Below are 24022 nucleotides of genomic sequence, written 5' to 3'. Positions count from 1 at the left end.
AGTATAGAGTTTGTGTAGTTTTACTTGGAGCGCAGGCTACAGTGGTTTACTATGTGGTCCTTAGTTTGGGTTTTTATGACATCATGTAACTACCTCACCTGGTATGTAGGAGCTCGTAGGTTTGATCCTGACCCTAATGCCTATAAATTTGGAGTTTGCACCTTCTCCCCGTGAGCGCGTGAATTTTTCTCCAGGTCCTCCAGTTTTTCCCTCCACCTTTACAATCAATGCACGTTTCGAGTAGTTGGCTGCGATAGATTTCCACTTGATAAGCCGCTTCGTTTGAGCTATCATTTGTGGCGAAGGTCGCTCCTGAAAGCAAGCTACACGCACCCGCGCACACGGGAGCCTCGCTAACCGGGCGGGCGGTGCGGTGGGTGCGCGTGTGCGTTAGGCAGCACACACTCAATTTGAGACGTTACATCGTGTTGCTCCACCCCGTTCCCAGTAACCCGCCCCCACCCCCCACAACACCTGCGTTGGATGTCTAACACAGATTTAATCATCGCCATCGTGTTGTTCACAGAATGCCGGGTTCCACGCCGTCCACCTGAAGAGAGACCGCACGGGGAACCACCTCGACCACTCGGACAAGATTCACCAGTGAGATATTGATGTCGCTCATTGCCTTAAGATGCCCACGCTATGCGGTTTGACGTTCTTCCAAACCGGTGAAGATCACCTCGCATATTTAGCTGTGGGCAGGGATCAAACTCAGGTGGCCAGGTTCAGCGAGCAGCACGCTAACCACTGCGCCACAGCGCCACCCGTTGTATGCATTGACTGCGATGACGACTGTTGTCAGGGCATCTGATATGGCTAATGCGATCTATGTTTTTTCTCCAATTTCTTTTAGGGGCCGTCCTTAAATGACGTCACGCAATTTTTGACCCCCCCCCCTCCCCCCTTGTCACACGGCGTCACAAAAAGTCAGACACCCCCCCCCTCAAATATGACGTCACAAAGCTCTGCCCCCCCCCCCCCCAAAACCATATTTCCATTTTGAAAATAAAACATGCTTCAAATCGCTTTAAACTATTGTCATTGAAGTGCGTATTTAATGTGGCGCTGCACTCTGATGTTGTAGGAGTGTTGTTTAAACAATTAGTGTTGTTATAACAATTCTATATTTGTTTCAAGTTGCGCATTTTGATGTGACGTCACATTTCTCAAACTCCCCCCCTCACCCCTCGTCACACATCGTCACAAATGTCTGACCCCCCCCCCCCCCCCTAGGGCGTGACTTCATTTATAGACGGCTCCTTATGGATTTTTTTATGTGTCTGTGTAATGTTGGTGAGAGCAGAGCATCACTCCTTGTTGACTCCGATTTGTATTTTGCTGAATAACTTGTGCAATGTTCGTGGGTTTGATATAAATTTTTTTTTTTTTAAGAACTTGATATATTATATTCTTGGTTCTTTCGGTAAAGTCACGTAGAAGGGAAATAATAATAAAATAAGATAAATAAAACATTAGGACGCTGTCTTTCCGACAGCTCTGTTCTTCACCTGAGGACGGCTGCTTGCGTTGTGGCCGAAACGTCGTGAGAATTTTTATTATGTTTTATTTTTGTTACTTTATTATTTCCCTTCTACGTGACTTTACCGAAAGAACCAACAATATGAATCCCTGCAGTCACGAAAGCTTTAAATAGAACTTGATATGTTACGGCTTCAAATGCTTACTTCAATTCCCTCCGATTAGCGCACCACGCTGCACATCCGGCTTCGAGTTCGATTCCTGCTTACAACCAATAACGGTGGTGATCATCTGAAACCTGGTGCTGGGCCTCCCCTAGGTCAACTCTGTCTCAAATGAGTACCTGGTGCAGCGTGTGAACGGCGTCACTGGGGAGACGGTGGCGAAACCCACCGTGTGTGCCGTGCCGGCCTTCAAAGGTGCTACTTTTTTAATCGTAGCACTTGCCCCGACAATCTGTTTAAATTTTGATTTAAAGCTTTCGTGACTGCAGGGATTCATGTTCTTGGTTCTTTCGGTAAAGTCACGTTCACGTAGAAGGGAAATCATGCAATAAAAAATATATTAAACAATAGTAGTTTTAATTGTTTCATACTTTTATTATTTTATTATTTCCCTTCTACGTGACTTTACCGAAAGAACCAAGAATATGAATCTGTTTGAAGTCGATATGGGCAATCGCTGTCTTTGTGGAGTGCGGTAGCGCAGTGGTTGTCGCACTGCCCTACAAATCTAGCGACCCGAGTTGCGATTCCCGCTCACAGCCAACATCGATGACAAATATCTGAAGCTGTCTCTAGGTAAACGGCCTTAAACGAGTACCCGGCGTGATGTGTAAACATTCGTACACGGAGAGACATTGGCGCCCGGGTGTGTTCCTAGCTGTACAAAGCATCTCCGTCTTTTGTGTGTGTGTGTGTGTTACAGGTGGCGAAGGTCATTCTTCTTCAGCCTGATTATTGTGGTTCCTACCATGGGGATGATGATTTACATGATGGTGACAGAACGCCACCACGAGGGCCACCACACCGGCATATTGGCCAAGCACATCGTGCCGGGACTCTCTCTGATGAACCTCGCTGCCTTCGTGTTGTGCACCCCAGTGCAGGTATCGACTCCCAACGAATACGAACAACATAAAATCCACAGATCACGTTATCGTTACCATTATTATTACGTTCGCTTACCCAGGAATTCCTCGTTTTCAGGAAGGCCCCCGCCAAGTTTTTTTTTTGCAGCGGGGGACGACGACTGCCACCTTTAGATTCAAATTTGAACCGTGACGCCGGCGGCACACGATGGGCCCCCCTAACGCTTGCGAGTGACGTCACGGGATCTTTAACGTCGACTCCGAAGCGGACGAGCGCACGCTTCCGCCGTTAAGACGCCCGCGGTTATTAAATGGGGGGGTTGGCCGCTCGACGCGAACCGGGAACCTCTTGCGACAAGCGGGCGAACGCGCTGTCTGTCGACAAGGTCACGCCGCGGCCCACTTAACCCTACCCCGTTCCGAGGCGTCTGCAAGTCGCAGGGTGGTGGGTGGGTCTCGTTCACCGCCGAATCTCGGAACGGTTCAAGTGGCTCGGCATAAATTTTATTTCGAGAGGCGTAGTAACGCCGTTGTTTTTAACGACGTTATTCACCGCGGAGAACCGTAGAGACACGACCGCCGCACTCGACGATAGCCGGTGCCAACACTGTGCCACATGTCTTCTCCCCGCATGGCCTTGTGGGAGCCTCGGTACCGATGAAGTTACTTTATTTTAGTTTTTCTTGCCGGGTTCGTTTTTGATGATGTACACATACGTGTACATCGGAATCAGGAAGGAAGAACTGATGACCGACACGTACCTCATCGGAACGGGAAAGGGGTTAACCTGCACAGCGTCATAAAACCCAGGCTCCTGAACGATTCGTAGGTAGGGGTGGGAATGGGATGACATCGCTAGGGGGACGCATATGTGCCGAGCGCAGTGACGTAACAACATTTATTATACCAGGGGTCGAGTGACCCCCCCCTTAAATAGTGTTATTTTATAGGGCACATCTAGAGAAAAGCCTTTGTAGTGGCCTTTTAATAATTAACAAAATGAAGAAGTTGATATTTAGTATATAGTAGTGATGAAACCAATGTCTGTGGTCCTACTATTGGCTGGCTGATACAAGAGGCGTGGCCAAGGCAGTTCAGTCAGAACACACAAGAGTTAACACTTGCATATGGAAACCTTACAAGTCAGCGGAAAGTTAGGCAGAAGGAAGAAATAAAGAAACAAGATGAATCCTTGCTTCCTTCCGGAACGCAGTCGCAGGGTTCACAAATCCACTCCCCTTCTTCTTGGTTCTTTCGGTAAAGTCACGTAGAATGGAAATAATAAAAAATAAAAAAAATAAAAACATAATAAAATAATTCTCACGACGTTTCGGCCACAACGCAAGCAGCCGTCCTCAGGTGGAAATCCACTCCCGCTACGGCGTTCCGGGGCATTCCGGGGGCATTCCACGGGCGTTTCCGGCTTCATTCCCAACCACCGGTCCACAGGCCCCCTGAGCGCCCATCTCCCTTCTCCCGCAGTTCATCGGCGGCTGGTACTTCTACAAGCAGGCCTACGGGGCCCTGCGTCACGGCACGGCCAACATGGACGTGCTGATCGTCCTGGCGACCACCGTGGCGTACGCCTACTCGTGCGTGGTGCTCTTCGTGGCCATGGGGGAGCAGGCGATGGTCAGCCCCATCACGTTCTTCGATACGCCGCCCATGCTCTTCGTGTTCGTGTCGCTCGGCCGCTGGCTCGAGCACATCGCCAAGGTGTGAGGCCGCCCCAGAAGGAAGTTTGAGCACGCCGCGGGGAGCCTTGCCTTGACTTCAAGCTTTCGTCACTGCAGGAATTCATATTCTTGGGTCTTTCGGTAATGTCACGTAGATAGGTTCAAAGCGGTCGTCTTCCTGAAGATTCCGCGGGCAATCCTGAAGACGACCGCTTGTGTTGCGATCGAAACATCGTCGTTTTTTGTTATTTTTTGTTATTTCCTTTGAACCTATCTGCGTGACTTTATCGAAAGACCCAAGAATACAGGCTTGCCTTGTTGGATAATAACTAAAAGCAATAATAACAATTACAATCATTTCCTCCACGCGGAGGCGCGAGGAGGAACCACGGGCGAGTGGGAAGGCAACAGCCACGCGGGTGAGCCGCCGTTACCAACAATCGCCCAAGCCCTGCGGTCCTCCGTATATGAATGAGTGTTTCCACGTTTTATTGAAGACGCGCAACCACCGTAGAGAGTCGAAGTCAGCGGCTATTGCACCCCGAGTTACTCTAACCCAGTGGTTGTTAACCTTTACTGCAGCCTTTGCACCCCTTTGGTTTTCAATCATAGGGGTTTGATGAAAAAAGTAAGTATTTGTACTCGCGTGCCCCGTGCTTAATTTGTGTTTTCGATGATTTACCTTCTAAAAAAATCCAGCCATGTCTCGCACCCCCAGAAAGGGCATCTCGCACCCCCAGGGGGTGCGTGCACCCCTGGTTAAGAACCACTGCAAGTCTAACCCATGCCCCTTATGTACGCAATATCCAATCGCCAGACGTTCAGGCAATATAACAATTTTATTTTTCGATTTAAAGCTTTCGTGACTGCAGGGATTCATCTTCTTGGTTCTTTCGGTAAAGTCACGTAGAAGGGAAGTGATAAAATAAAAAATAAAAACATAATAAAATAATTCTCACAACGTTTCGGCCACAACGCAAGCAGCCGTCCTCAGGTGAAACCAGGTCTGTCGAGGCGACAGCGTCTGAATGCTGTCGCCTCGACAGACCTGGTTTCACCTGAGGACGGCTGCTTGCGTTGTGGCCGAAACGTCGTGAGAATTATTTTATTATGTTTTATTTTTATTATTTTATTACTTCCCTTCTACGTGACTTTACCGAAAGAACCAAGAAGAGAAATATAACAATTGCCGCATCTCGAGCCGTCTCGCAGACGGCCACGAAGCGACCCGTTTTACCAATGGGCCAATTGGGGCCTCTCGCGCCTGACTTAACCGAAGCATGAGCTCGGCGCTGAACCAACCAGCACGGTGGCCAACGGCAAAGTCAGTATTGTCACGTGAGCGCCGTGAGCCAATGGGAGGGCTTCCCGTGCCACGTTCGCGCTTCAGAGTTGCCGCGCTAACGTCTTAGCGGCAACCAGATATTAAAACTAACGCCAAGGATGGGTGAAATTAACGGTGGGGAAAAAAATTGAAATGTCCTCCGCTAAACGTAACACGCTCACCTTTTTAAAACTGAGAAACGTCGGGATCTGCCACAGTTGGACAACCTCCGTGAATGTTAAGGTCATTTCTATTCCCCTGGTGGCTGAACGATCGACGGCAGAAGGCGAGCTTGCCAAAAGGAAACGCTCGGGGTGGGGGGGGAGGGAGAATAAGCTGATACTAACACTGCTCTTCCCTGTTTCTACAAAGACACAGCTTAGCGCACGTTACTTTTTCGTTTTACCTGCATCATTGTTTGCCGAGACTGACCTGAATTGAACCTTTCAAGCAGTGATTTTGAACTCCCGTCTGTTGAGCTCGCTCCCAAAGCCAATGTGGGATTCAAAGGCCACCGACGTTCCATTGCGTCTGGTTTTAAATGCACGTTTTTCCCATTTTTTTAAACTTGAGGTTATGTAACCTTCACAGTCTCATGGCGTTTGTACTCTCTTCAGATTGCCGAGAATCGTGGGATGCATGATCGTGAAACGGGGGCTGTGTAAGCTCGCTTTTCGATTCAACGTCGCCGCATTTTGCCCTTCGCCGGCGGTTTGCCTTTCAGAGCAAAACCTCGGAGGCGCTCGTCAAGCTGATGTCCCTGCAGGCTGCGGAGGCCACGGTGGTGAAGTACGGACTCTACAACGACATCATCGGGTACGTCGGGGGTCGACGCTGTGCTCGCTTGGCTGAGACAGCAACAGCTTTCACATGAATAACAGGAACAGCATCAACAGGAACAGTAGGAACGGCGAACACGTGCAGTTTAAACAGGAATAGCGTGCACCTTTTGGAGTCATCTGGTCGAACACCGTGTGAGACTAGGCTCTTAAGGAAAGCTGTCTCTGGTGTTGATCAATCAATTTCAAGAGCAATGCATACATTATCAGAGTGTGTGTTTTTGTTTGCATTCTGACCGCAGGTATTGTGGTTAATGCGGACATGATTCCTCGTAAAAAGGTTTCAGTTTTGTTGCCAGAAAAAAGGGGAAAAAAACTATTATTAGGAACAGCAAAGACAGTAACAGCGTACAGATAGGAGCAATCGGAACAGGAGGAACACCGCAGACAGGCAAGAGTGTAAACAGAAATAGCTTTGACAGGAATAACAGGAACGGCTTCGACAAGAACAGTTTAAACGGAGAACAGATTCGGCAGGAAGAGCTGCAGCAGAACACAGCTTAGACAGGACCAGCTTAATAATAGGGGTTTTTCCCCTTTTTTCTGGCAACAAAACTGAAACCTTTTAACAAGGATTCATGTCTGCATTAATCACAATACTTGCAGTCAAATGGAAACAAAAACACACTATGATAATATATGCATTGTCCTTGAAACTGATTGGTCCACACCAAGGGACGGCTTTCTTTGAGAGAGAGGGACGACTGATTGGTGTGGACCAATCAGTTTCAAGGACAATGCATATATTATCATGGTGTGTTTTTGTTTGTATTTGACTGCAAGTATTGTGGTTAATGCAGACATGAATCCTTCGTTAAAAGGTTTCAGTTTTGTTGCCAGAAAAAAGGGGAAAAACCCTATTATTATATTTTGGTACTGGCAAAGGAGGTCTAATGATACAGGAACAGCTTTCTCACAAAATAGGTTCTGCAGCTTCACCAGAAAGCGGATTATCACTTCACTAATGGTGATATCTGTGCGATTATTTTTTTATACAAGCAATTCAACATGACAGCGAATGTACTTGCGTTAGCAACTGAGTGCAAGTTGCAATCATTGACATGAATCATTACACTGCCTCAGGACAGAAAGTACAGAGCAGGCTGGAATTTTGAGTAGTGGCCTTTCATCAGACCCAACGTATGTACATATGTTGAACTTCTTTTGCACCATACGTAGCCAACCGGTGAAGCGGGGGAAGGACAACAAACCAAACACAAAAAACAGTTCTAAATAGATTCGTTTTCTTACCCTGTCATTGGAACATTTAGGCGTGTTAAGTTGGGCTCGCATTTTGTTATAATAACACATTACGGATTTTTTAAAATCTACATTTAAAAGTGCATCAAACAGCAACAGCTTCAACAGGAAGAGCTATACCAACAAAGAGAGGACACGGACATCGGCTGGTTGACAGTTTGAGATGACCTCTCTGCGTTGTGACCTCTGCCCTCGGTGACCTCTGCTCTCGGTGACCTCTGTGCCCTCGGTGACCTCTGTGCCCTCGGTGACCTCTTCCCTCGGTGACATCTGCCCTCGGTGACCTCTGCCCTCGGTGACCTCTGCCCTCGGTGACCTCTTTCCTCGGTGACCTCTTTCCTCGGTGACCTCTGCCCTCGGTGACCTCTGCGCTCCGTGACCCTTGTGCTGTGCAGAGAGGAGCAGGTGGACGTGGACCTGGTGCACCGGGGGGACGTGGTGCGAGTGCTGCCCGGAGGGAAGTTCCCGGTCGACGGGAAGGTCGTCGAGGGGCAGTCCCTCGCCGACGAGTCTCTCATCACCGGTGAGAGGGAACCGACATTGCAGTAAAATATTTTTTACTGTTGTGATTTTTTTGCCAGGTAAGGCCCAATGAGTTATGTAGCTCTTTTTCAAAAGCGACCTGGTTATCACAAATGATAGCTCAACAATAGTGGCTTATCACGTGGGAATCTATAGCAGCAAATTACTCTAAATGCACGTTGATTCAAAATGTGGAGGGAGGGCCCGGAGACAAATCCACGGGACTAAAGGGAGAGAGAGAGACGAAAACACAAAATATACAGCAGGTGTCAGGTTCTGGATCGAATCCCACGACCTCCTGTACACCAGGCGAGGTAGTTAACATCTCCTAGCCACCGTGATGATGATGAGAGAGAGAGCCACGCAAACTTCAAATATACAGCAGCAGGCGTCAGGATCGATCCCACGACCTCCTGCATACCAGGCGAGGTAGTTAACATCTCCTAGCCACCGTGATGATGATGAGAGAGAGAGAGACACGCAAACTCCAAATACACAGCAGGTGTCAGGGTCGGGATCGAACCCACGACCTCCTGCATACGAGGCGAGGTAGTTAACATCTCCTAGCCACCGTGATGATGATGAGAGAGAGAGACACGCAAACTCCAAATACACAGCAGGTGTCAGGGTCGGGATCGAACCCATGACCTCCTGCATACCAGGCGAGGTAGTTAACATCTCCTAGCCACCGTGATGATGATGAGAGAGAGAGACACGCAAACTCCAAATACACAGCAGGTGTCAGGGTCGGGATCGAACCCACGACCTCCTGTATACCAGGCGAGGTAGTTAACATCTCGCCACTTTGACATAGAATTGTAATGTATTACTTACTGTTTAGTAGCTCAGCTTATTGGAGAGTATATTTAGTATACTGATGATACTATGTAGTTTATACTTTAGTTTTTTACGTGGTTTTTTAGCTACATACTATTAACATTCCTTCCCTTTGTTAATGCTACCCCCATCCCCTCCCTTTGATGCTGCTAATCCTGCATAATGCACGGGCATAATATGACTTTTAAACCCCCCGCCCACCTCCTACGCATTTACCATAAATATGCTAAATTATTCTTGATATGCAAATTATTTTGTCAAGGCGCTCTTCTTCCCCCCTCCAACCCAGCTTAAATATACACTCCAAGCTTGGTGGTGTTTCATTCTTCCTCGAGATGTTGGTGTAGGTTGATGTCTTTCTGTAATTTCTGCCGCGTCGCTCGCAGGGGAGGCTATGCCAGTGATGAAAAAGCCGGGGAGCCTGGTGATCGCTGGCTCCATCAACCAGAACGGCGGCCTGCTGGTGAAGGCCACTCACGTGGGAGCCGACACAACGCTGTCCCAAATTGTGCGGCTGGTGGAGGAGGCGCAGACTTCCAAGGTGAGGCTCGTGGCCACGTGCTGCCATCGGTAAGCGCCCCCCCCCCCTAGTGTACATCAGCATGTTACACTGGCCCATTCCTAGGGCTATCATTCCAAACATCTATTATTATTATGATTTCTGTGGGACCACAGAAATGATGATGATTATTATTACAGTGCTGCTCGCATCTCCGATTAACACGGGGAGCTACGTATGGTGTGAAATAAAGTTAAACATATGGCGCAGTCAGCAAGTGACCACGAGCTCTCGCGGGTAGGACTACCTTTCATGGGTGCTGTGCTTTCGAGATGTTAACTACCTCGCCTGGTATGCAGGAGGTCGTGGGTTCGATGCTGACCCTGACGCCTGCTGTATATTTGGAGTTTGCGTGTCTCTCTTTCTCCGTGGTCGCATGTATTTGTCTCCTGGGTCCTCCGGTTTTTCCCTCCACGTTAAGAATCAACACGCATTTTAAGAGTATTTCCGTGTGATGAGCCACTTCATTGCGCTATCATTTGTGGCCGGGTCGCTTCTAAAAATAGCCACAGCTCAGTGGGCCTTTACTGGTAAAAATAAGAAAAAACTTTCAGTCTTTAGTAGTTTTTATCTCGCAGACTTGGAGAAGGCGAGGGCCATTGGGCCCGTATGACGTTGAGGGACGATCGCCCGACCAACACGGGGTCGCGTTGTCGCCCCTCTCCTGCAGGCACCTATCCAGCAGTTTGCCGACAAGATCAGCGGCTACTTTGTGCCGTTCATCGTGGGCGTTTCGGTGGTGACCCTACTCTCCTGGGTCACCATCGGCTACGTGGATTTCAGCATCGCTAAGAAATATTTTCCGGTGAGTTTGCCCCCCCCCCCCCGCGTTGGATTCTGCAGCGGTGTGGAATGACGCGGCCCCTTGGCCCTGTTTAACATTTGTGATCGTGGCCCTGCTCTGCTCAGCGCTGGCTCCAGTGAGCCAGGCCTTTTGATCCTGACCCACGTAGTGTCGACGGTTCACTCTTAATGTGTGCCATTTTATTGAGGGAATACTACTACCGTGTTGTTATTAGTTCGAGGGATAGACGGCTGTCACTTTTGTGGACACGTCACCGGAGTCGCCCCCCCCCCTCCCCCACCGTGATCCGTGGATCAAACAAATCACTCGAGACGCCGGTGTATGGCAGCCAAGAGCAGTTTATGCGAATGCTGTCACCGCAAGAGGTCGCACGTTTGGCGCAGCAACGGTCCTTCACTGACTGTGCGTGACGAATGAATGACTTTGTGGTATTAATCCTGCTGTGGTCTGGGACTGTTTTGTTGTTTTTATGCTGCCTTGCCCAAGCTTGATACATCGGATTTCTATAATTATTTATGTATCTATTTATAATCAGTGGACTAGCTTACCTTTTTATAAATGTTGCACTCCCGTCGTGTTTTTGTGTCGTGTTTGCTGTCGCGGCTTGATGACCCCCACCCCACACTGTGATAAAGAGCTTCATAGCTCATAGGACCCTTCCTGCAGTCTTAACTAAATATTCTGATTCTGTCTTCTTGGTTCTTTCGGTAAAATCACGTAGAAGGGAAATAATAAAATAATAATAATAAAACATAATAAAATAATTCTCACGACGTTTCGGCCACAACGCAAGCAGCCGTCCTCAGGTGAAGAACAGGGCTGTCGGAAAGACAGACGCTGTTGTGAGAGTTGTATTTGATTGTTTAATTTTTTTTATTTTCTTATTTCCCTTCTACGTGACTTTACCGAAAGAACCAAGGAGATGAATCCCTGCAGTCACGAAAGCTTTAAATCGAAAAAAAAAAAATCTGATTCTGGTTCACAGCCACGCTAAACTTGAGCTGGCTCTTGAACGTGGTTCCAGCCACACTTAGGATTCCCATGAGCCTGACCCAAGTCAAGGCTTTTGAACATCTTTAGAAACAACCGAGTGGCTGAAACCTGAGCGGACCCGTGTTTAATTCAATCCTAAGCCAAACCACGACACGGAATACCGGTCTGAACGTGTCTTACCTGAATTTCCAACACCACCTTCTCAAGAAATGTCTGTATCCTGAAGCTGTCGATGATCTTCGCACCTTTGCACGGACCTTTCACCAATTGCTCGTGTGTTGAAATGGAAGGGCGCTTTTCGTGTTTTACGGTGTTTTATTTTTTTATAGTGAGCCCAAAAGATTATCAGTCACTAAATAATCGGACAATATACGTCTCCTTGCAGAATTTGTCTCTCTGCATACATTTTTTTGAGATGCATCCTATCCACCACGTGACTTTCTCAGACCCATATCTAGCAAAGGGTTAACATCTGGTATTTCACCACCATTGATTGGTGAAAGAAAGCTGATGAGTCAAAACCGGCGCTGGTGTGTTAAACCAACATTGCTGACAAAATCTACTCCAAGAACACCATGTGGCTGATGGTTTTGTAAAAAAAAAACTTTTTTTGGTCAACACACTTTCTATATGGAAAGACATTGACAAGGAGGCATATTATCATACGCTTAAAAAAAACACATTTATTTGGGGCACCACTGTGGCGAGATGTTAACTACCTCGCCTGGTATACAGGAGGTCATGGGTTCGATCCCGACATTGACACCTGTACATTGGAGTTTGCATGTTCTCCCGTGGTTACGTGGATATTTCTTCAACATTCAGACTCAACGTGCGTTTTTTCCTACACATTTAGAATCGACGTGCGTTTACATTATTTGGCTGCTATAAATTTCTACATGACGATGATGAGCCACATCGTTGAGCTATCATTTGTGGCCAGGTCGCTTCTGAAAAAAAGCTTTCCAGCTCAGTGGGCCTTACCTGGTAGAGTAAAAAATTGCTCTGTAGTTTTAATTCTAGATTTGAAGCTTACCGAGTATTTACATCCCTAACGTTTAACAGTACTCTCTTTATTGTCAGCCAACACTGGTATAAACATAGGCATTTTCTTTTCCTTTTCTATTATGTACATCCACAGTGACTTGCGCACAAACACGTCGTTGACCACGACCACGAGTACCCCGTCCCTCTGTTAGCCCCGCCCCCCCCCCTCCTGATACGTTCCATTCATTGGCTACCACATTCTGATAAGCCCCTCCCCTCCCTCCCCCCTTAACTGGTACTTAAGAGCTTACATCTTGAATCCCTCCCTCACTTGATGCAGCAAATCTGGCTGTGACAGTCCCACCTGATGACGGAGACTTGTGTTGCCTCCGAAACGTCGTGATTTTTATTGTTTTATTTTGATTAATTTTAATTTCATTTTTTTACCTACGTGACTTTACCGAAAGAACTAAAAGCCTGTAGTTTTAGTTTAATCGCTCATCCTGATGCGTGCGACTCTGCCCCCCCCCGTCCCCATCTGCCCACCCCCCCCCCCCCCCCCGCGTGCTGTCCCACGGAAGGAGTACGATTCGAGGCTGTCGCACGGCGAGGTGGTCTGGCGCCTCGCCTTCCAGGCGGCCATCACGGTCCTGTGCATCGCGTGCCCCTGCTCGCTGGGCCTGGCCACCCCCACGGCCGTCATGGTCGGCACGGGGGTCGGAGCGCAGCTGGGCATCCTCATCAAAGGCGGCGAGCCCCTGGAGATGGCTCACAAGGTGGGCACGGTCACCCTGCGGGTTCCGCAGGCCCACGTTGCGTTTTTCGGTGGAGATTGGGTGCCACGGTGGCGAGATGTTAACTACCTCACCTTTTGTGTTTAGTTTGTTGTCCTTCCCCCATACCTACGATTAGCACGGTTGGCTACGAATGGTGCGAAAGAAGTTCAACATACGTATAACAGACTAAACACAAGAAGTAGTTCTAAAGAAATTCGTTTTCAAGCTAGATTTGAAAGTACATGGCTCTAGTGCTTACCTAATATCGGAAGGAAGAGCGTTCCAGACGGCCGCTGGAGCACATCTGGCCCATGTTAGTTACGTTGTGTGATTTTTTTTTATCTGTGTGAACAATCTGGAGAACCTTGAAAAAACTCAGAACAGGGGGAGAACATTCAAAGCTCCGTACAAAAGTGGCCAAGTCAGTAATTGTGCTATCCCACTGTATTATTATACATCGTCAATGTACTCCAGGCGCTCGTGTTTTCTTCCACATTGCAAACTCTGCTTCGGAAGGAATTGCCGAAACCTCCCAGCAGAGGATGCGCCGAGACTCGGCAGGGACTCTCGTGGATAAATAATTGACAATATTCTTCCTGGCTGCTGGCTTTCAGCATTAATATATAATCACGGGGCCCTTAACCCCCCCCCCCCCCCCCAACATGCACTTAAAAAAAAACCGTTAAACTATTTTTATGTTACCAGGTAAGGCCCACTGAGCTACGTAGCTCTTTTTCAGAAGGCGACCTGCCCACAAATGATAGTTGAACGAAGTAGCTCATCATCATGTGGACATTTATAGCAGCCAAATACCGCTACCACTCTGTAGAAGCGTAACACGTGAAGCACTTGACTTAAAGCTTTTGTGACTGCAGGAATTCATATTCTTTGGGTCTTTCGGTAAAGTCACGTAGATAGGTTGAAAGAAAATAAATAAATTAGTAAATAAGTAAATATACAAATTGAAAGTCACGTAGATAGGTTCAAAGAAAATTAGTAAATTATTTTCTTTTAACCTATCTACGTGACTTTACCGAAAGACCCAAATAAAACGTGAAGCACTGTATGGCGGACAAAACATTTGCGGGGGCGGGGGCGGGTAGCGATAAGTATCCTATTATTATTATAACGAGAGAGAGAGCCGGTCAATTCGACTGTAACAGTCCCGTTGAACAGATGTGTGGATCAGCGTCGGCATGGATGTACGTTATAGCGTCGTTGGCGTCGGTCGTTTAGGTGGACACCCTGAGTGCCAGCGCGTGTTCACGCACCGCCGATTCGCGCGGTTGGCTACGTACGGTGCGAGAGAATTCAACAGACGTGTACGTACATACAGTAGATCATCGGTTCAACAGACGTGTACGTACATACAGTAGATCATCGGTTATCCGGTGGCTTGGGGGGGGGGGAAGGCGGCACTGGATTTTCAAAAATGCTGGATAATCACTAATCATTATTTTAAATAGGTTTATTTTTGCACATTCTTGCATAATGGATTTTTAGGTGTTGTGTGTATGTCTGTGTTTATAATGCGTTTTGTTACGCAAGACCGGCATAAGTAAATACACAAAGAGAAATAAATAAATATCCTACTGTGAATAGTTACTGTATTGACTGCATCGTACTTACCACTCGAATCTCGAAGACGCTTGCATGGGGTGATGATAACGGGATATAGAATCGGGGCTGGTTATTCAGAGTCTGAATCCAACGCCATCGGCTTGCGATGGAGGTGGTTCACCGGATCGGCACGGGACCGCGGATAGTGTTGGAAGCCGGGGACAATCGCCGGAATAATCGGCGATCGACTTGCACGTTCACGCCCGTCAGGTGCGCACGGTGGTATTTGACAAGACGGGCACGATCACGCACGGCATCCCCAAGGTGATGCGCGTGTCCATCCTGGAGGAGCACGTGAAGCTGCCCCTCCACACGTTCCTCGCGGTGGTGGGCACAGCGGAGGCGAGCAGCGAGCACCCGCTCGGCTCTGCCGTCGCCAAGTACTGTCGGCAGGTAATTATAGTGACTAAAAACTTTAGTGACTGCAGGAATTCATTTTCTTTGGTTGTTTCGGTAAAGTCGCGTAGATTCAAAATAAAATAAAAATTATCAAAAATATATACGTCAAAAACCAAAAACTCACAATGTTTCGATCGCAATAAACGTGTCGACCGCTTGTTTTTTTATTATGATTTGTTTTTCCAAACATCTGGCTAGTTTATCAGTTACTCCCGCAATGTACGGTATTTTAATAGTTTTAACTACTTGGTCAGTTTCAATGCTCGTGTTATTTGATTTGGTTTTGGTATTCAGTGCCCTGTTGATCTGTGCATCATTGTAACTATTAAATTGCAGCGCTTCTTTAACATGTTTAATTTCACTTATCAGATTATCGATTTGGCATGTTCTGTTTACGTAACAAACCTTACTAAATTGGTTGTATCGGGTGGTGGCGGGTTTTACAAAACATATATTTACGCGATGTAACCCAAAAAACCTGTATTATGGATGATATTGGTCGCGAAAGCCTATGTGGTAATAGGAATTATTACCACCATCAAAGGTTAAACTAAAACTAAGCTATTTTTGGTTCTTTCTGTAAAGTCACGTAGAAGGGAAATAATGAAATATAAAAATATTAAACAATAAAATTCTCACGACGTTTCAACTGCAACACAAGCAATCATCATCAGGTGTGAAATGATGATGATTGCTTGTGTTGCAGTCGAAATGTCGTGAGAATTTTATTGTTTTATATTTTTATTATTTTATTATTTCCCTTCTACGTGACTTTACCGAAAGAACCAAGAATATGAATCCCTGCAGTCATGAAAGCTTCGAATCAAAATTTAAAACTAAGCTTGTTTTTTTTATTTTACCAGGTAAGGCCCATTGAGTTATACAGCTCTTTCAGAAGCAACCTTGCCATCACAAATGATAGCCCAATGATAAGTGGCTTATCACGTGGAAATGTATAGCAGTCAAATACTAAACGCGTGTCCATTCTAAATGTGAAGGAAAAAACTGGAGGACCCGAACAAAAATCCACGCGACCACAAGGAGAACATGCAAACTTGAAATACACAGCAGGCATTAGGGTCTGGGTCGAACCCACGATCTCCTGCATACCAGGCATCGTAGTTAACGTCTCGCCCAGGTGAGGGAGGACCCCTCTCGTGCAGAACATCAGCCCCACTCCTGAAGGCAGCAGCTGGGGTCGCAAGCTGTGTCGGGTGCAGGAGCCGCTCGCGTGATGTGCCCTTACTCGGTCCAAGCGTCGAAACTCCTTCCTCCCTGGCCGTGTCCGCGACTGTGTCCAGAACCTCGGCACCGAAAGCCTGGGATCGTGCGCCGACTTCCAGGCCATCCCTGGGTGCGGGATCAGTTGCCGCGTGTCCGACGTGGAAGCCGTGCTGGCGTCGTCGAAACAGGGCCTCGCCGCCGCCAACTCGGTGGCAGCGGCGCTGCTGGTAGACATCGCCGACGGGGGACCCGCGGGCTCCCGAACCATCTCCAGCACCGGTGCGCATGTGTGTGTGTGTGTGTGTTACAAGGTCGCGTTCGTTACGCACGCACAAAGCGCTTTCCGCAAACGAAGCACGATGCTTTGCCGATTTCGTCAAGGAGCGTAAACCGTCATCGGCGAACGCCGGGCACCCTCGCAACAGCAGCGGCTTTTTGGCTCGGCCATCGAACAAAGATGGTCACCGTATCGTGCGCATTCAGATGCGCTTCTGCGGCTGTCTGGAATGCTCTTCCGATATTAGGAAGCCACTGGAGCTTTTCACTTTTAAATAATTTGGATTAAAAGCTCATTTCTTGATAACTGATTTTTGTGTTTACTTTGTTGTCCTTTTTGGGTTAGATCGCGTTATTTATAAATGTGTTGTAACCCTCCACCGCCCGACACGGCCAATCATCAAAAAAGTGTCACGTTGACAAAAGACAAAATAGTTCACTACTTTAGCCCACCGGTGTGTTGAAGAATTTTTTTTTTGTAAATGTTGTGGATTCACTCTTATGAAGATCAACATACATACGTATAACATACTAAACATAAAAAGTAGTCGGCGTTTGAGACTTGTTTCATACTGGCTGATTAAACATTCGAGAGTACCGCGTGTGTGCTCTGTAATTACAATGCTGATGGTTTTATAATAAGTACATGACCATCGTGTTACCTTGCTTATTTCTCACGAGTGTTGGCGGTCCCTTTTTATATTGCCGGAGGAAGTGTGTCGGTTATTTCACGGGGAGCATTCAATAATTGACGCAGTCCGCTGTTGGATATTAGCAGGAAAGTCCAAAGGCTCTTTCAGGGGAGTCCTGCATTGGGGTGTGTTTGGCCAACATCAATGACATTTTATGTTTTGAGTTTTGGGAAGAAAGGGAAATCCATGCAGAACAGGGGGAGAACATACAAACGCCACGCATAACGGCACCCTCGTCGGGGGAGTCGAACCCCGGGTCCATCTTGCTGTGAGGCACGATTGTTACCACCCGCACTCGGCGAGTAGCCTTCCCCAGCTGTGATCTGACGAAGGTGAGATGGAGGTTGCACCTGTGCGTGTGTGACACGTGTGTGACACGTGTGTGACACGTGTGTGACACGTGTGTGACACGTGTGTGACACGTGTGTGACACGTGTGTGACACGTGTGTGACACGTGTGTGACACGTGTGTGACACGTGTGTATGGTGAACCTCTATCGCATGCCGTACGCAGCCAACCGTGCTAATCGGAGGTGTGCCGGGGGAGGAAAGCCACCTCGCGGCCGCGTCACCAAACTTTCCTTGTTTCATGTCCACGGGAACAGATGTGGGGGCTGGACCAGCAGCAACCTCGGGGCAAGAATACGCGGTTCTGATTGGAAACCGCGAGTGGATGAACCGGAATGCGCTGCTGGTGGCGGAGCCCGTAGACAAGGCCATGGCTGAGCACGAGGAGAAGGGCCAGACCGCCGTCTTGGTCGCCATCAACGGTAATCAAAGTCATTATAATAATGATAATTGACAATTGTAAAGTGAAAAAAAATAGGAATAAAATAATAAATCAATAAAATCACGACGTTTCGGAGGCAACACAAGTCTCCATCTTCGGATGGGACCGTCACAGCTAAATTTACTGTATCAAGTGTTGTAATTGTAAAGTGGCCCATTTCATCCGTAGGGCCATCCATCCATTGTGCCACCACCGTGTAAGGAAAGCCAGGAAAATAAAGAGAAACCTGCAGGGGTACACGGCCAGAACCAGTGGGGTGGTGGGGTGAGTGTAACGGGCAGTTTAAAGAGTTGAGATTTCAGGACAGACTTTTTTTCACTCCAACGAATTTGATTACCAAAGGCAAAGCGTTGTTCCGTAGTCTGGGAGCTGCTTTGGCAAAAGCCCGCTCAGCCCAAGAATTGAGCCTTGATCTCGGAAACAGGATAAGGCAGTCCGGAGATTTCAGGATCCTCGTTGGAGAGTGTAAATATAAATAAGTTCCTGCAAATATTGTGGGGCTAACCCATGCGGAGGCTCGTAGACCAGCAGCAGGATCTTGTAGTCCACCCGATACTTGAAGAGTCGTCGGTGCAGAGACGAATGCGCGGGTGTGATGATGATGATGTGCTCGTGAAACGGTGCGCGCGTAATGACTCCAGCAGCTTCATTCCGAACGAGCTGGAGTCTACCCAGCACCTCACTGTTAGCAGCTCCATCACGAGCCTCCGTTCTCTCTGCCGCATCTACCCATGCCCAGGGGTGGAGCCAGAACTAAACTAAACCATTTCTTTATTTTACCTGGTAAGGCCGACTGAGTTACGTAGCTCTTTTTCAGAAGCGGCCTGGCCATGACATATTGTAGCTCAGCGAAGTGGCTTGTCATCGTGTGGAAATATACAGCAGCCAAATATTCTTGGGTTTTTTCCTGTAAAGCCACGTAGGTAAAAAATTAAAACTAAAATTAATAATACTTGATACAGCTATCGTGCTGTGACGGTTCCGCCTGAAGACGGAAGCTTGTGTTGCCTCCGAAACGTCGTGATTTTTATTTAACTTTTATTAATTTTAGTTTTAAATTTTTACCTACGTGACTTTACCGAAAAAACCCAAGAATATGAATCCTTGCAGTCACGAAAGCTTCAAATCTAGCAGCCAAATACTCTAAAAGCGTGATGTTGATTCTAAATGTGGAGGGAATAACAGAGGACCCGAAGGAAGAAAAAAACACACGACCACAGGGAGAACCTGCAAACTCTGGGATCGAACCCAAGATCTCCTGTATACCAGGCGAGGTAGTTAACATCTCACCACTCCTACCACCATGGAACTCCGTGGTGGTGATGCTAGGGGAAATTTGAACCCGGGCTGCCTTCATTCCGGAAGGAACCACGGACGAGTGTAGCGGCGGGTAGTCCATCTATGTAATGCGCAAGTGTCTGTCTGTCACGCTCTGGATCTCCCAAATGTTGTTTGCGTAACAAATGTATAAATAATATTGATCTATTACTTTACATGATTTTCGATGGGTGTTCGTGTCTGCCAACCCCCCTCCCTGCACTCGGGACTCAGTTGGTACGGTCCAGGTCTAATTTTTTCCCAGTTCTGTCCCTGCCAACTCTGGCTATTGATTTACACAAATACCATGAACTCCTCTCAATTATCCAATTGTCTGGGGCAATGGGTGGGAGGGTGGCCTGGATAAAACAAACACATGGAAGATGCAAAACATGTGTAGATTATACACATTTATTGCTTGCATACGTAGAACGGGGAGGGGGGGTGGAGGAAGAGATTTACACTGCATCGTCTTTACGGACACGTGTCCACCGGGTAGTGGCTGCCTACAGACCGGCACTACGAAGGCAGCAGCAGCAGCGAGGGTTGGTGGATCGCACAAAATGTTGCGAAACTCCCTTCCCACGGGCGTCGAGGTGTCCATGCGCTGGCAAGCCAGGAGACGGTGGTTCCAGCAAAGTTTCTAGAGGGTTGCCCCCTCACTTGCACCTGTGTGTTTTCTCGAATTGCTCCGGTTTACTCCCACACATCAATATACTCGCTAATTGGCTGAAAACATATTGACATATATAGGGCTGCAGAGCTTGGGCGATTGTCGGATTATAATTAGTTACATGTGCTCGTGAAGGGGGGATCCCTCAATCCGAATGCAGCGCCCCCTTTGGCGACCGAGTTCAGACGACCTCTTCCGTTGCCACGCCGACGTCTGTGCTGCCTTTCTGTATACTCCAATCAAGAGCCGCAATTTCAAGTCTCGTTAGATGGTTGTGCAGATGTTATTATACAATGCGAGTCCAGACGACTAAGGGGAGAGAAGGGACCTAAGGCCAGATGGTGGGAGACTTGTCAGGACAGATCTTGAAGCTTGCCACGTTGGATCTGGCGGAGCGTAGAGAGTTGATTTGAAGCTTTCGTGACTGCAGGAATGCATACTCTTTGGTTCTTTCGGTAAAGTCACGTAGGTAGAAAATACATGTGTCTGTGTTTTGTCTCTCTCGCAAATGTAGTTCTGCCTGATGACGACTGCTTGTGTTGCGATCGAAACGTCGTATTCGATTATTTAATTTATTTTCTTTGGCATTGGCCATTGATGACGTCTTTATCCTCGATTTCCAATCAATTATTTGGCGATGCTGCTGCATTGGCAGTGGTGCACAAGCACAGATGATAAAAAGTTAACCCGTAAAAACAAAGTTTTTCACTATAAATCCTTTATATGCGTGGCATCGGTTTTATTTTATTATTCATTTCTGTTTTTTTTGAGTAAGAGTTTCATTTTTATCACATTGGTATTTTAAATAAAATATGAAAAAAAAATCCTAAAAAGTGGAAAATTTTGGAAAAAATTTTTCACGAAAATAAATTGTCATGCACAACGAGTCTGTGTGCAAAATGTCAGCTCGATTGGATCACGGGAAGTGGGTTAAAAAACGACCGAAAGATTTTCACGGTCGTAAGCGCGCAAGCAAGCAAGTGAACTTAATATAAAGGATTTAAAAACTCAGCACGTTCCTCAGTAACACTCTGTGCGTGGCCTTAAAATTATTGTTTTTTTGTAATGGGTGACGTTTCAGTCAGTGGCCTTGTGCTACAAACAAGATTCATTGCCCGAAACGACGCCTATTCATCCAGGGTGGCCCAGAAGTCAGGACACACAGGGCTATTATGTTTATTTTAACACATCGCAAAAGGTGATTTAATTTTCGATTTGAAGCTTTCGTGACTACATGGATTAATATTCTTGCTCTTTGTTTTTTTGGTAAAGTCACGTAGGTAAAACAATCAATAAAATAAAATAAATTTCGATTTAAAGCTTTCGTGACTGCAGGGATTCATCTTCTTGGTTCTTTCGGTAAAGTCACGGAGAAGGGAAATAATAAAATAATAAAAATTTAACATAATAAGATAAAATTCTCACGACGTTTCGGCCACAACGCAAGCAGCCGTCCTCAGGTGAAGAACAGGGCTGTCGGGAAGACAGCATCCTAATGAACACTGCTAAGCTTGGCAGCATATTTTTAAGTGCTTAAAGTGCTAAAAAATACACTGCAAAGCTTAGCAGTATTCATTAGGACGCTGTCTTCCCGACAGCCCTGTTATTTAATTTATTTTAACAAATGTTTAAACCCACTGCCATTAGCGTTAATGCATGCATGAATGATCTTTTTGAAATTAATTCAGGATTTTTAATTACAGGAGTAATCTTTGAACGTTCATCAATTACGTTTTGTTGCCTCGGTTCGTCGCGGCGTTCTTGGTCGAGTTTTGTAAACGACGGATTTGAGGTTGACCCCCCACAGGAAGAAAAAAAAAATATTGATTGATTTGAAGCTTTCGTGACTGCAGGAATCCATACTATCGGGTTCTTTCGGTAAAGTAACTTAGAAGGGAAATAATACAATAATAAAATAATATTGAAAATGTGAAACAATAAAATTCTCACGACGTTTACCGCCACTATTTTTTAATTTTCTTGCTGTGGATTTCACACCTGATGATGATTGCTTGTGTTGCAGTCAAAACGTCGTGAGAATTTTATTGTTTTATATTTTTATTATTTTATTATTTCCCTTCTATGTGATTTTACCGAAAGAACCAGAGAGTATAAAATATTAACTTAAGGAATAAACAATTACAATGTTTAATGCCACCTCCGATTAGCACGGTTAGCTACGCACAGTGCAAAAGATGTAGGAGATACATAAAATGAATGAAATAACCCTATGATGTGCCCTGACTTTTGTCCCACCCTGAATATGTTTCCCTTTAAGCCACACAGTGTTATCGACAGAACGTGTTTATTTTACCGCTATCTAACCATAAAAAAAACGTTACTGCGGACGTCATTAGTTGCGTGGTTTACAGTCGCGAGTACAGGGTGCTTCAAAATAATGTTAACACTTCTATGGGACTATAGTTTCTAATGGATACTACACTGTAACATGATGACAAATGTATGTTTATTAGCTTCAAAAAGTCAGAGTCTCCACGTGTTCGCCGTCATTGTCAACAGGTTGCCTGGAATCTTCTCCAGGTGGTCTCCAGAGCCTGGGAGGCAGCACATTTCCCGTGGCGTCGTTGCAAATTCTCCGAAGCGTTAACATTCATCTTCTTGGTTCTTTCGGTAAAGTCACGTAGAAGGGAAATAATAAAATAATAAAAATAAAAACATAATAAAATAATTCTCACGACGTTTCAGCCACAACGCTAGCAGCCGTCCTCAGGTGACGGCTGCTTGCCTTGTGGCTGAAACGTCGTGAGAATTATTTTATTATGTTTTATTTTTATTATTTTATTACTTCCCTTCTACGTGACTTTACCGAAAGAACCAAGAAGATGAATCCCTGCAGTCACGAAAGCTTTAAATCGAGCGTTAACATTTTTTTGAAGCAACCCTGCATTTTAGTTGTTTGTTCAGAAACGGGGGAGGGCCCTGACATTTTTTCGGCGGCCGTGGCTCTGTGCTCTGCGTGCTCAGGCAAGCTGTGCGGCATGCTGGCCATCGCGGACACCGTGAAGCCGGAGGCCGCGCTCGCCGTGCGCACACTCGCCGACATGGGCCTCCAGGTGGTGCTCATGACGGGCGACAACAGGAAGACGGCACAAGCGATCGCGGCCCAGGTCGCCCAAACCCCTCCCGAACCTCCGACCCACCCACACCGGTTCTAAACTAAACAATTTTTATGTTTACAGGTGAGACCCACTGCGCGCTGTATAGCTGTTTTTCAGAAGCGATCTGGCTTTCACGAATGATAGCTCAACGAAGTGGCTTATCATCATGTGGACATGCATAGCAGCCAAATACTCGAAAACGCATGACATTGGTTCTAAACGTGGAGGGAAAAAACCGGAGGACCCAGATACAAATCCATGCGACCGCAGGGAGAGAGACACACAAACTCCAAATATACAGCAGGCGTCAGGGTCGGGATCAAACCCACGACCTCCTGTATACCAAGCGAGGTAGTTAACATCTCCTAGCCACTGTGATGATGATGAGAGAGAGACACGCAAATTCCAAATATACAGCAAGCGTCAGAGTCGGGATCAAACCCACGACCTCCTGTATACCAAGCGAGGTAGTTAACATCTCCTAGCCACCGTGATGATGATGAGAGAGAGACACGCAAATTCCAAATATACAGCAGGCGTCAGGGTCGGGATCAAACCCACGACCTCCTGTATACCAAGCGAGGTAGTTAACATCTCCTAGCCACTGTGATGATGATGAGAGAGAGACACGCAAATTCCAAATATACAGCAAGCGTCAGGGTCGGGATCAAACCCACGACCTCCTGTATACCAAGCGAGGTAGTTAACATCTCCTAGCCACCGTGATGATGATGAGAGAGAGACACGCAAATTCCAAATATA

At 46.8% G+C, this 24022-nt stretch overlaps 1 protein-coding gene across 3 annotated transcripts in view; it reads left to right on the top strand.

Moving 5' to 3' along the window:
• LOC144951024 (copper-transporting ATPase 2-like) overlaps positions 1 to 24022 on the top strand; it is an 85867-nt gene that overhangs the window by 52206 nt on the left and 9639 nt on the right. For 2 of the 3 annotated variants that reach the window (XM_078881259.1, XM_078881260.1), the window contains 12 exons: positions 527 to 603; positions 2410 to 2590; positions 4055 to 4288; positions 6297 to 6388; positions 8067 to 8194; positions 9417 to 9571; positions 10260 to 10394; positions 12956 to 13150; positions 14981 to 15163; positions 16471 to 16672; positions 17967 to 18131; positions 23127 to 23269. In XM_078881259.1, the coding sequence (XP_078737385.1) occupies positions 527 to 603; positions 2410 to 2590; positions 4055 to 4288; positions 6297 to 6388; positions 8067 to 8194; positions 9417 to 9571; positions 10260 to 10394; positions 12956 to 13150; positions 14981 to 15163; positions 16471 to 16672; positions 17967 to 18131; positions 23127 to 23269 (1890 nt within the window). The remainder of the gene's footprint in view (positions 1 to 526; positions 604 to 2409; positions 2591 to 4054; positions 4289 to 6296; positions 6389 to 8066; positions 8195 to 9416; positions 9572 to 10259; positions 10395 to 12955; positions 13151 to 14980; positions 15164 to 16470; positions 16673 to 17966; positions 18132 to 23126; positions 23270 to 24022) is intronic. The other variant, XM_078881261.1, reaches the window with a different exon arrangement.

The sequence above is a fragment of the Lampetra fluviatilis genome, chromosome 60 (genome assembly GCF_964198595.1).
Source record: "Lampetra fluviatilis chromosome 60, kcLamFluv1.1, whole genome shotgun sequence".
Lineage (NCBI taxonomy): Eukaryota > Metazoa > Chordata > Hyperoartia > Petromyzontiformes > Petromyzontidae > Lampetra > Lampetra fluviatilis.
Note: the sequence above shows the minus strand (reverse complement) of the source record. Positions and strands in the feature narration are given on the sequence as shown.